The sequence below is a fragment of the Mastigoproctus giganteus genome, chromosome 13, assembly GCF_048544385.1.
Source record: "Mastigoproctus giganteus isolate SK-2022 chromosome 13, ASM4854438v1, whole genome shotgun sequence".
NCBI lineage: Eukaryota > Metazoa > Arthropoda > Arachnida > Uropygi > Thelyphonidae > Mastigoproctus > Mastigoproctus giganteus.
Genome location: NC_143587.1, coordinates 28,793,380 through 28,806,753, shown reverse-complemented (window position 1 = coordinate 28,806,753; position 13,374 = coordinate 28,793,380). Strand labels below are relative to the sequence as shown.

The 13,374-nt window shown below is 37.1% G+C and overlaps 1 protein-coding gene across 1 annotated transcript in view; it reads right to left on the bottom strand.

The window, feature by feature from the left end:
• The window catches only part of Arp3 (Actin-related protein 3), a 138,565-nt gene that overhangs the window by 96,291 nt on the left and 28,900 nt on the right, over window positions 1-13,374 (bottom strand). Inside the window, exon 2 of the mRNA XM_090387619.1 lies at window positions 12,778-12,833. Coding sequence (XP_090243745.1) covers window positions 12,778-12,833 — 56 coding nt within the window. The remainder of the gene's footprint in view (window positions 1-12,777; window positions 12,834-13,374) is intronic.

Genomic DNA, 13,374 nt, shown 5'->3' with positions numbered 1-13,374 from the left:
TGCCTACAAATCGCCAGACTACCCAATCACAGACTGAAAATTAAAATATAAGGTGGACTGTTATTTTACACTTTTAGATGCAGCAATAAATTCAATATGAACTAGATTTGATAAGTTAGCAGCTATAGATGAGTGTTTCAACTTCTTACTAAATTTTTCTGATTTAAATGAAGACCTTAAAATGCATTGCAGTAATTTACATATAAAATTGACAGATCCTGCTACATATTAAAGTAATATAAATGACAAAAAACTTTTCGAAGAGCTGAAATCATTAAATATTAGTAGTGACAATCCAATAGTTTCTTAAAATGATATGTAGCAATAACATAATAAATGTAGGTCCAAATGTTGCGATAGCACTGAGAATTTTTTTGACTCTTCCAGTTTCGTTTTCCACTGGTGAAAGATCTTTTTCTAAATTAAAGATCATTAAAAATTATTTAAGATCTATAATGTTTCAAGAAAGACTAAGTGGTCTTGCAATAATTGCTGTAGAAAATGATATTTCACAGAGCACTGATATGGATGACAAAGTATTTGTTACAATTAAAGCATGAAAATTTATGTAAAATTAAAAGTCGTGAGCTGAATGCATAAATATTTTTTAATGTTGTTTTATTATTTTTTTTAGTTTAGTGCTTTTTAGTTTTATATTTTAAACAATTTTTAAAAAAGAATGGGGGACAGACAGGTGGAAGGACAATTCAAGAAATATGTATAGGATAGGATTATTACGTAGTTTTGTGTATCAGTTTCAGTAAAAATTTAATTTAAATTTGTGTCATTGTGTTCATATTACACTAAGTGGGCAAAAATCATGGGATACCTACCTACCTAGTAACAGGTGGGCCCACCTTTCACCCGGTTAAGGGCAGTCACACAGCAAGGCATTGAGTCCACTAGTTTACAAAAGCATTCCATGGGTATTTCCATCCATGCCTGCTGCACCACTGTCCATAATTCCACCAGACAAATTAATAGCACTATATAATAACTGCATGACAAAAGGTATATTCCAAAAAACATGGAAAAAAGTTGTGTTAAGATTAATTCTCAAAAACTCCAAGAAACCCCCTAGTGATCCCAAATCATATAGACCAATAGCCCTACTCCCTGTACTAAGGAAAATATATGAAAGACTAATATATAGCAGATTAGCTCAATACTACACAGAACCAGGTTTACATTCCAACGATCAGTATGGTTTTAAGGACAACTCTACGGAGGACACTATGCACCACCTACTGACAACAGTTAAAAACTCAGAGGAGAAATATATGCTGGCAATCTCCATTGACTTTGCTGGGGCATTTGACTCACTCTGGTGGCCTAGTGTCCTTAGGAGACTTCGCCAGGCAAATGCCCCACAAAACCTCTATAAGGTAATAAACAGCTACCTTACAGACAGAAGTGTCTTGGTACACACAAGGTTCCAGGAATTGACACGCCCTGTGAATAAAGGTTGCCCGCAGGGTTCAATCTTTGGCCCTTTCTTCTGGATGAATTTCTGGCTTTGGATCTGGGCCCCGTGGAAAGCCTGGCCTTTGCAGATGACATGATTTTCCTTGTAAAAGATAACATGTGAGTGGTTGTAGAGCAAAGATCAAATGCTGCCCTGTTGCGGTTGCAGGAGTGGGCACAAATGCACACACTCAAAATATCACCTGAAAATACCAAAGAAATACTTCTAAAAGGCAATTTGGACATAAGATGTAAACAAATCAAAATTAACACAATTACTATAAAAATGATAACAGAACTAAAATATCTTGGGTGTTCTTTGATTCAAAATTAACTTTTTATCCCCATTTGACCTACTTGGCAAAGAAAGTGAGAAATTATGCAGGTATGACTGCTAGGATCAGTCAAGCAGACTGGGGGCTCAAAAGAAAGACTGGTAATCATATGCCATGCAATGTTCCTACCCGTTATCACCTATAGCTGGTGCGTGGTTCACTCACTTGGCCATAGTAAGAAATAGGAATAAATTAGAATTAATACAAAGGACAATACTTCTCACTATTACCGGAGCATGTTGCGCAGTAAGCACACCTGCGCTACAGTTGCTGGCCAGTTCTCCCACTTTATCTGGAAGTAGCCAAAAGAGGCTTATATTATAGACTTTAAAGGGCCTACCCACAGAATTTCTGGGGATAGCCCTTGATACAGCCAACACCTTGAACGTTGAAAGAAAAAGAACAGCCACAGAACTCCACAAGTTATGGCAAACAAAGTGGGAGCAGGAAACCAGAGGTCTGGTTACCAAACGGTTTCTTACATGGGTGTTAATGGTTAGCCCAAAACCACATAAGTGGTACGCCCCTGGACGTTTTTACAGCATTTATATTGACAGGTCTAAACTAACCACTAACTAACCTCCTTAGGGCTGACTGATGACCCAAACTGCACCTGTGGCAAGAGTGAAGACTGGGACACATTCTATATAAATGTATTTATGATATTCGCAGAACAGAGCTAATAGCACAGATTGCCCCCTTCTGGGGGGGGGGGGGGAACATCTGTTCATCATAGAAGAGGAAAACTATAAAGCCTTTAACAACCTTCATACAGAAAGTATTTGAAACGCACAGAATTATCCAAAGAAGGGCAATCCAGCCCATCAGCAATTAAACAATCAATAGTAAAAATTGCCCACGTTTCCCACCACGCCCAGACGATGACTTAAAAACTGTCGGGATAGCAGTATTCTGTACCCTGACAGAAACCCGACATGACAAAACCTCATTGACATGGGCACCCCCCCAGGACTACCCTGCCACGTGTAGGAACCTGGGGCACACCAAATAAGTAACCACGTAGGGGAGGAAGATGTACAGGCAGACAGGGAAGCAGATTGGCTGAAAAATATCAGTAAGCTAGTAGCAAGGGGATGCAATGTAGAATAAATAAGAATGAAAGCAGAATGAATAGGCTGGGCACTGAGTGAAAAAGTGAATTGGGAATTATGGTAAAAGGGAATAAATGTCAGTTTTGGTGGAATGGAAGAGCAAATGAGAATGAGTGGAAGAGCAAATGTAATTGGCCGAAAGAATAAAAAGTTAATAACTTACTTTACTTTATATACTAACAACACAAACACTATCACTGCATTCTCCCCTGGCCTGCACCACAACTGAAGAATAACAGTAAGTTGAGGTGCCCAGAGAGTGCAGTGCAGAAAGAAAGAGTCGAACAAATGAAATGAAAGCCAGAAGAACAAATGAGTGTGTGAGAAAAAGAACACAAACCATAAATATTAGAGTTAAGTACACACTAACACTAGTTTTAATCTTTTATATTTTTGCTTATTTAGCCCATTATGCATTAGTATTTAAATTTACATTACACACCATTGCATCCCCCCCGATGTGTGCAAAAAAGATGAGTGAGTGGGAAAAAAATAAATAACACACACACACACACACATATATATATATATATAACCTAACAGAAAAAAAATATATTATAAAATATAAGAAAAAAGTATAAAAATAGAATGTAAGTAGAGTGAGAATGAAGTAAACGTGTCTCTCCAACCCCCCCCCCACTGTCAGCTAATATATCCTACTCCCGGAGCAGGATGGGCATTTTGACCATCCTACTGGAATCAACACAACATAGCATTTGGCGATCTGAACTGGGTACTCAAACTTGGTTCCCTTTAAAACCCCATCCCCAGGCAGGGAGGGGAGGAGACTGGTTTCGGTCTCCTCCCCTCCCGGCCTCCCCCATACTTCGCCTGGTGGGGCTCGTCTCCACTAAACTCTTTGGGGATGCCTACTCTATCATCCCCATCTTTCTACTTGTTTATTCCAGTCGTCAGTCTCCCCCAGACTCTAACTAAACTGACCGAGCATATCCCCTAACAATGCTGCAAAATTCTAATCAACGTCTAAATTCTACTGCTTTCTCGTAAATCTCTTTCGGCCTTACCAAATTCTTTTTTTTTTTTTTTTTATATAGGCCTTTCCACCGAAATCCTCGGAAATTAGGTACTTAAATAATCTACTGGGTGCCTGACCTGCCTCCTCATGGCAAAGTGTGGGTCCCAATAGGGGCCCAAAGGCTAAATGGTCAGAGAAACAACAGAACATAACACTACACAACAAACCACTCCCCACACACTTTAAATCTCTGGCCTCCACAGAGTTCTGTGTCACAGGTACAAAGAATACAACGCGGAGATGAGGGAAACCCCTGGTGGGAGGTGATTCTATGGTGGTAAAATCTGCAGAATGCTCTTTGAGCCATCTTCTAGTCACCAGGGCTCTGTGGGAAGGTGCATTGTCCTGCTGGAAGAGTCCATTGCCCTGTAGTGCATGATGACCATGAAGGGATGCAGATGTTCTGCAAGGATGAACACGTAACCTGGACCATTCAGAGATCCATGTAGACCACCAGAGGTCCCAACATGTGCCAGTTGAACATGCCCCAGACATTACCAACTGTCCACCTGCCTGAACAGTTCCTTGCTGACATGACGGGTGAATAGCTTCATGCGGTTTCTATCAGATAGGCACCTTCCTGTCTGTTCGAAATCGGGCCAGGAGAGCTGTCTCCAATTATCCAAGGTCCAGTGCTGATGTTCTTTCGCCCAGTTCAGGCGTCCTGTATCATGGTGTTAGCAGTGCGACTCTGGTGGATTGGCAGCTTCCACAACCTATTGAGGCTAATGATTGCCCGATAGTCTTAGTGGAGACATTTCTGGCACCTCCCTCATTGAAGTCAGCAGTGATTTGTGCCACTATTGCTCTCCAGTTGGCTGAAACAATGCGAAAAAGATGGCCGTGTTCATCCACCACCTTTCCCTGCCCACAGCACTGTCCATTATAAGATGGTATTCTAGAAATGGAGTATTCCCGATACACTCTCAATACTGTCAAATGGGGATAGTGCAATTTCTGTACAACCCCTGCAGTAGAGTGAGCCATGTGTCGGGCACCCACTATAATCCCTCTTTCAGAGTCAGTTAACTCACAATGTTTATCCATACTGACATCGAATTACCGTCTACGTAAATGCAGTGTACCTATATGCCTGATGAGTGATGGGTCGTCCACTAGCATGAGAGGTAAAAGCGTCGCACTGCCCAGGAACCAGGTATCCCATGAATTCTGTCCTTTCAGTGTACTAGTAAAAACAAAGTTTTTCCTTTTAAAAATATGTTGTTGTTGTTTGGTTTTTTTTTAGGAGCATTAGCAACTAAGGCCATATTGCTCCGGGAATATGCAGTGGTCATTCCCTGACCTTTCCGCATCCTCCGTATTTGGTGGTGACGGGCTCAAACCCCGGTCTAATCAAGAAGCGTGTGCTACGCACTGCTGCTCCTGCCCACCTGGCTACGGAGGCGCCTTAAAAATATGATGTAAAGGGGTACCAAATACTCGCTACATGCGAGTATTTGGTACCCCTTGGGTGCCATTCCTGGCACCCAAGGAGCCAGGAATGGCCCTGACATCGGTGGCTAAGAACTGTGCATTAATGTTTGTACAAGTATATGTTCATGGGCCAGTTTTGTATGTTGTGCAGGCTGAAAAATCTAGGATAATTCATAGGGAAAAACCTAGTCCCTCTACCTGAGATTGGTTAACTGAAGCCTCGACTGAAGAGGCCTTTAAAAGTTTGGTACTGCTTGTCTCTAGTTATGTTATGAATATCTACCCTGGTGTTAGCGAGTAACATAATTGATTTATTTGGCAAGTACTGATAAATGAGCTAGTGAGTTTCGATTTGCACTGTTTTATTTTTGAAAAAAGTTTAGAGACAATTCTGTGTATTGTATCTGTGATGCAATAGTGTGCCTTAGGAAATGAAAACTGTTGTGAGGATGACCAATTTGTGAAATATCATATATAGTACGCTAATAAATTTTGATTTGATTCTTCACTCTACAGCTTGACAAGTTCTAACTAGCATCTTTCATACACTAATTCTACTTCCACTTCAAAGGTGAATGTGAAGATTTGTTTTGTGTTTTCTAATGCCATGGAACCTGATTCCAAACTCTTCTCATAAATCTCAACCTCTGTCGCAAACTTTGCTGGATTTGAGTTTAAGAATTTGGAACTTTCAGAATATAACAATATGCTTTGTTAACATTTATTAGATTCATTTTGTAAAAAGGAAGATTTGCTTAATATGATAGCTTTATATAATACTTTATTATAGTACACGAAAGCTTCAAAAGCTACCATGAGGTTGTTACTAAGCAAATCACTTGTGATAGAACTTCATATCCGTATGGATCATAACCCCAAATCTCTCTCTCTCTTTCATGCTCCTCCTGTTACTGTCTTTAATTGAATTTCACCTGAGCTAATGTATACTCATAAATTAGAGTTTGGTATTATTTCCCACACGTAAAACCTTGTCTTTTGTATTGTTGGAACAAAGATACAAAAGTTTCTGACCATCCTTGAAGCCTAACCAATATATCCCAAAGGAGAGCCATTTGGCACTGATCATTAACAACTCATCCAATCTTTGCATCATTTGCAAATTTTGACATCATGCCCTCTATCCCTTCATCAATGTTGTTTATTAGAAACAGTGGTTTCAAGAAACGATCCTTAGGGCTCCTACTTCTGAAATTACACCAATCTGAAGAATATCCATTAATCACAACCCTCTGCCTTCTGCCCTGCAGTGACACAGCAATTTGTTTTAAAATATTGCCCATGATTCCAACATGTTCAAACTCATACAGTAACTTCTCATGAGGGCTGATTCAAATTCCTTGCTAAAATCCAAATAAACTATGTCAAAATTATTCCTTACCCAGCTCATAAGTAACTATCAAAATAACTAACCAGTTTAGTTAAACATGATTTTTCCCTAATAAAACCATGTTGCATGTTTTTCATAATGTCACTTCTATGTCCCTGGATCGCACTCTTAATCAATACCTGCAAGATTTTCCTACCACTGAAGTCAGACTAACCAGTCTGTAGTTATCTGCTTTGCTTTTAGAACGCACCTTTATATAACGGAAATATGTTGACACCTCTCCAATCCAAAGGAATCTCCACAGAGTCCAATGACGCCCTCAAAATTACTGGGTACATGCCATCAACTCCAGGAGCCTTACTTGCCTTTGTGCTCAAAGGTTTTCCCTTATATAAAAAAAAAGGAATTCTTAAATTGCTAATTTCATACATTTCAGCATCACTTGCACAGCCTCTCCCAAAACAAATGGTCTTTTGCCAGTAAAGAAGTCCCTATCAATGATGCAAAGTATGCAAACATATGTGAAGTACCTATCAACAACATCATTTGGGTTATCTAAGATTTTCACACCCTTTATACAAGGGAGCAATCTGATTCATTTTTGTCTTCCTTGTATTCACATACATGAAAAACTCCTTGCCCTCATTCTTTGCTGCCTCAGCAAATGCTTTCTCACACTCAGCCTTTACCACCCTAATCTTTCTGTGGTAGTATTACAGTTCAACTTATAGCTGTTATAGGCTTCAGTACTTTTCATTGCTCTGTAACTTTCTTATGCCATCTTTTTCTGCTATGATAGACTGGACATCTCTGTATTCATCCATCTTGGTATCCTTCTCATGCTACATTTTCTTAATAGTAAATATGCATCTATGGCTTCTGTAATCATTGTTTTAAAGGTATTCCATAATTCTAATGTATTTGCCCTCCCTCTGGCCCAATTAATAGATGCCATGTAGCACATTAAACTGTCATAGTCCCCTTACCTGAAATTAAAACCTGGACCTTTAACAATTGGAACATCTTTTTTCATTTTCCAACTAAGTGCATGATCATTATCTGCCAATGGTTCCTGTACTTTGAATCTGATGATGTCATCTGATTTGTGAGTAATGATCTGGTCTCGAATATCTTAACGTTAGTATTTTCTCTAATATGCTCGTACAAATAATGATCATCTAGTTTATTTAAAACTTTTGTTCCCCATAATGTTTCTCTCACACTTATTCCAATCAATTTGGGGAAAATTGAAATTACCCATAATAAGACATTAACACTTGCTTGCCCATTCCAACCATACATAGAAACTTGTCATAAGCTTCATAAATTCTGGTCTGTAGATTATCCCATTCTCATTATACATTTGCTTCCAACTAACACCACCATACAGATTCTATGCTGGCAGGCATAACTTCTGACTGCAAAAAATCTCTATTCACATTCAGGCATGTTTCTGAAAAGAAGCATAACCTCATCATCCATTCTATCTTTCCTATCCTTACTAAATACATTATATATACCATAGTGAAACTCATTTCCAAATCCAGGTGGGACCACATTTCTACTAACCCTATTATGACAATGTTAGTTGTCCTAACCAGGAGTTTGAATTCACTGATTTTATTGACAATTAATGTCACTCCTGACATTACCGCAGACACAGGTAAGATGACTACGTGTTCTATATTTTACTACTCTGATGCACACTGCGAAGTTATTTAAACTCGTTTTCCTAACTTTAACTTCTCTCTCACTTGAAACATATCTACCTGCAGAACATCTTGCAATATAAGCTGTTGCAGCAACAAATAAGAACTCTTCAGATCGGTGCAAGCATTATTTTGACCCCTATCATTAGATGTGTGTTTATATTACCCTTGCACTCACTAACTATCATTTCCCATGAGTTCTTAAAATATCCAAAATTATACTGGCAAAAAGCCCTGCATCACCTTTATTCCAGTGAATCCCACCTCTGCAAAACAGATACCTTCTACCTACAAGAGTGTGACTCACTGATAAAAATTTCAAATGTATCAATTTTATTTTTCACTTTTTATATAAAAAAGTTCTTATAGCTTTACTTCTAAACACAACTCTTTTTTCATAATAATGAAAATTTACTCAAACTATGGTACACAAGGACAACATTTCTGCACCTTTTTTTTGAAAAATATACCCCTTTGGGGGGGGGGAGTACTCAGTACCTACAATTTTGAGATATACAATTTTTTTGCTCTTCCACTGCATCAAGTTGGTTTAAACTTTAAACAACTTAATTAGTATTAATAGTGTCAAATAATTCAAGAAAGCAAGCATACACGTCATCAAAAAAAAAAAACCCACACACACCCCATATCAACCCTGTCTGATATGGGGTGTGTGTGGTGGGATTCACCACACACACACACACACCATATCAACCCTCTAATAATTTGTATAGTTCCTCCTTAAATTTATTCAAACTACCCATTTCCACAACAACGAATAGAAGTTTATTCCAACAACCAACTATCCACTAGCTGGAAGAAATTTCTGCACCTATCCAGTAACCATCCTTACTATTAATAGTGGAAAATGATGCAAGGAAGTAAGCATATACAGTCAGGAAAAAAGTAAAATAATAAAAACCTTCCCACATCACCTGTCCATCTGTCTAGTTCTTTAATATAATTTAAACTACCCACTGGAAGTTGATAGGTTAAATTTAAGGAGGAACTGAACAGGCATTTGGAGGGAATGGTGTGATTTTTTATTTTTTTTTTGGCTGATGCTGCATAAGCTCATACACTTGCTTTCTTGCATCCCATGCCACTACTACTACTACTACTTCCACAACACCAGATGAAAGTTTGTTCTAATAACTTGCAATCATCCTTCCTCAATTTGAATTTATGTCCCCTTATGTGTGTTGTCTGAGCAAGAGGAAGAATGCCCCCAGCACATGATATACTCAATCCATTCAAAGACAAAATACCTCAATAAGATCTCCTCATAGATGCCTGGTTTCCAGATGTTACAAAATGCAGAACCGAAATATTTCTTGGAAAAGTTATGCTTTTGTTCCCTTCAATTGCTCTTCTCTCTGCACCCATTCCAAAAAATCCATATCCTTCCTAAAATAAGGCTTCCAGACCTGTACAGTACTCAAGGCTACTAGCTTAATGAATACCGTATAAAGTGGAGTAATCACATACTTATCCCTACTGGCAAAATTCCCATATATCACTGACTAAATGCCATGAGCTGTCCTGGCAGTGTCTGCCCTGTTCAGAAAACTTTATGTCTAACTGCACAATTACCTCCAGGTATTTTACATTTTCCACTACCCCAAATGTGGTACCACATAGTTATGTTATTCTGGGATTATTGCTAAGCCAGTCAATGTTAAACTTCTGCACATTTGCCTATATTTTTTAGATCTTGTTGCAGTAGCATTCCCTGATTACTGTCATTAACCACCCTGCAAATTTTTGTATCATCTACAAACTTAGACAGCTAGCCTGATTTTTCTTTATCAATATCATTAATAAATACTGAAAACAATGGGCCTAGCACTGAACCCCTAAGATTACACCAATAACATCAGTTCAAGGAGAGCAGTGTCCACTGATAATCACTCTGTCTTCTCCCACTCAATCCCCTTTATCCATAGCAGTAACTTTCCCTTAATGGTGCACTGTTCCAATTTGTACAGCAGTATTTCATGCCAAACAGTACAAAAGGCTTTTCTGAATCTATGTATGTGATATCAAAATTATTTTTTTGACTGCAAATAAACACATTTCAATGCAAAAGGAAAAGCTGTTGTTGTTTGATTTTTAGGAACATTAGCAACTAAGGCCATATTGCTCCGGGATATGCAGTGATCATTCCCTGACCTTTCCGCATCCTCCGTATTTGGTGGTGATGGGCTCGAACCCCGGTCTAATCAAGAAGCATGTGCTACGCACTGCTGCTCCTTCCCACCTGGCTACAGAGGTGCCTCAAAAGGAAAAGCACCAGTGGAATGAGAGTGCAAAAAGGCAATATAATGCACAAGTTAATTCTAAGTTACAGGCTTTAAGAAAAGAGAAATGCCACATGAACCAGGAAACTTTTTGGATCAAGAGTGTGCAAGGTTCTTCTAGACTCTTTTTATCTATAAAGCAAGGGAAGCATTGAGTGAGATGTGTTCAATATGGTAAAAGCAGATTTACCAAGGTCATCAGTGCAAGATTTAGAGTAAAAATAAGATATCAATATGACAGCAAGAGACTATAGGACTCTACCACTTAAACAAAGTGCAAGTTTCCGATTCATGCACTTTTTGAAATAGAATTTGGATTTATTAATGATACGTGTTAGCACTTCAAACTTTAAAGAGGTAAGCAAGCAGGTAGACAGAAAATTAAGTTGGAGATTTAGATGCAAACCAATTGTGATATTGAATAGCCTTGGAAGATTTAGAGTCGTTTAAAAACCATGGTTTAGACAAAGACTTAGGGAGAGCAATGGTTGCTTGTGGATTTCATCCCCACAAGGATTTCAGTGTCATGATCTGAGCCAATATTATGATTGGGAAATTTAAGACAGTATTTCAACCAAGGAAGAGAGAAATAGAAGTCACAGCTCATCCCATTTTGTATTAGCATTAAGCAGTGGCAATAATGCAAGAAAGCAAACTTATAAAACTTGTAGTGTCAAGAAACAATGTCTGGAAATGGCCATGGGAGGGATGCTCCATCGGAGAAGAGTCCAACAGCAAGTTGTGATGATCTGAAGTATATAGAGGAAAGTAAATGTTAATTATGTATAGGGAGAACATCTGAAATCCAGTTATCTAAAAACAAAAACTGAATAATGATAAAACAAATTTTTTGTGTTTTTTTTTTTTTGCAAAGTTGGACCACTTCAGTTTGATGCAAAAGTTGTTCTCTGCATAGCACTGACAAATCAGTTCTCTGAATTCAATTATGTTAAGTAAAGGTGAGCAATATCTAACTTATTCATAAACCCAGCTGATAGCTTCATATCTTATGCATTTTTTTTTTTTCCCTGACCAGAACTTTCAACTGCTTCTATCCTGAGTAAGACCATAATTTTACTCAAGGTAGAAAGTCTTTTAGCTGACAAATGAAGTCCACAATTAACCAAATTCATTTATTATTTTATTTATTTATTTTTTTTTGTTTGAAAAACTGCATATAAACATGGCTGCATTTCACTGCAAGTAAAAAACTTACGGGTAATAACTGCATTAAATGTACTATGATTAGTTTGTCATTTATCAACCTATGTAACATTCATGATGTCTCTGTATTCAATGGACTTTAATAATTGTTGTTGACAATGAAGACTGCCCTTACCAAATTGTTAACAAAGGAAGGCAGTGTTTTGGTTCATTTTTGAACTTCTGATTCTATTAGCAACACAAATTACAGTGACATTCTGTTCATTTATTTTCTTTGAAATTTGATCTTTTACTGATATCAATTTTTATTAAATCTTTATATTTCATTGGGTTAATCTTTACTAATATGATGGGGAGTATCATCTCTGGGCTGTAGAGTTGTAGTGGCTGGGGTTGTTTGATATTCTAGCAGGAAATGAATTAGTTGCATAACATTATATTAATATCAAAAGCCTCAGTATCTCTACCAGATGAGTTTGTAAAACTATAAAATTAATGCTTTGAGTAATTTATCAAGTTGGGAGAGAAATAAAACAACATATTAAATTAACAGGATGTAACAGAAATTTTGAGCCAAAGAAGAAAAAAAAAAAAAAATGGGGAGGTACCAGCCTATGAAGTCTTTGACAAGGAATATCAGAGATTATATGAGCACATTACCTTGAAAGCAGAACTCACAGAATAAGTAATTATTGCAAGAAATATAATCAGTGGCTGAAGAAATTGACTGATGAGATTCTATTAGAAAAAGTAAGTAGGCTTAGAAGATAAGTGAAAATGGACAATGCTGAGATAAGAACTGAGACAATAGACAGGGAAGTTTATAACAAATGATTTTAAAATTAAATGTATAATTATCAAAATGTTTAACTTACCAGATGGAATGATAAACTGGGGCTCTCTGTTTCCAGCAAATCCTAACTTTGTGTACCTGTAAATGCACAAATATATATAAAACAATTTTCTTTAATTATATTATTAAAAAAAATTTCATATTTTTTAATATGAAAGTTTCTAGTTTTGCTAGTGGAAGCAAAATTTAAAAGAACAATTTTATATTAAAGAAATATTCATTTAATTAATTAACTTTAGTTTCTAATTTTTATATATAAATAAACGAATGCTTTACATATAATGAGTACATAAATATTATACTACAACTTACAACATCACACCAATGTTCTTTTAATTTTACATGTTTTTATCTACTAATATATGGCATAAAATTATATCTTGCATTAAACTGCAAAAGTTATGTTAGGTAGCAAAATAAACCACATTTTTCAAGGTAAATTCCATTCCGATACACATTATGGTACCAAATGTATTGGGTCGCTAACAAATAAGCACCCTGCTATTTTTTTTTTTACATTTTTTTATTAAAAATAAAAGCAGCACCCAGAGCATTAGTTCAAATCTGCCTAACTCACTCTCAACTTACGTAAATCTTCATAAAAAAAATAAATAAATAA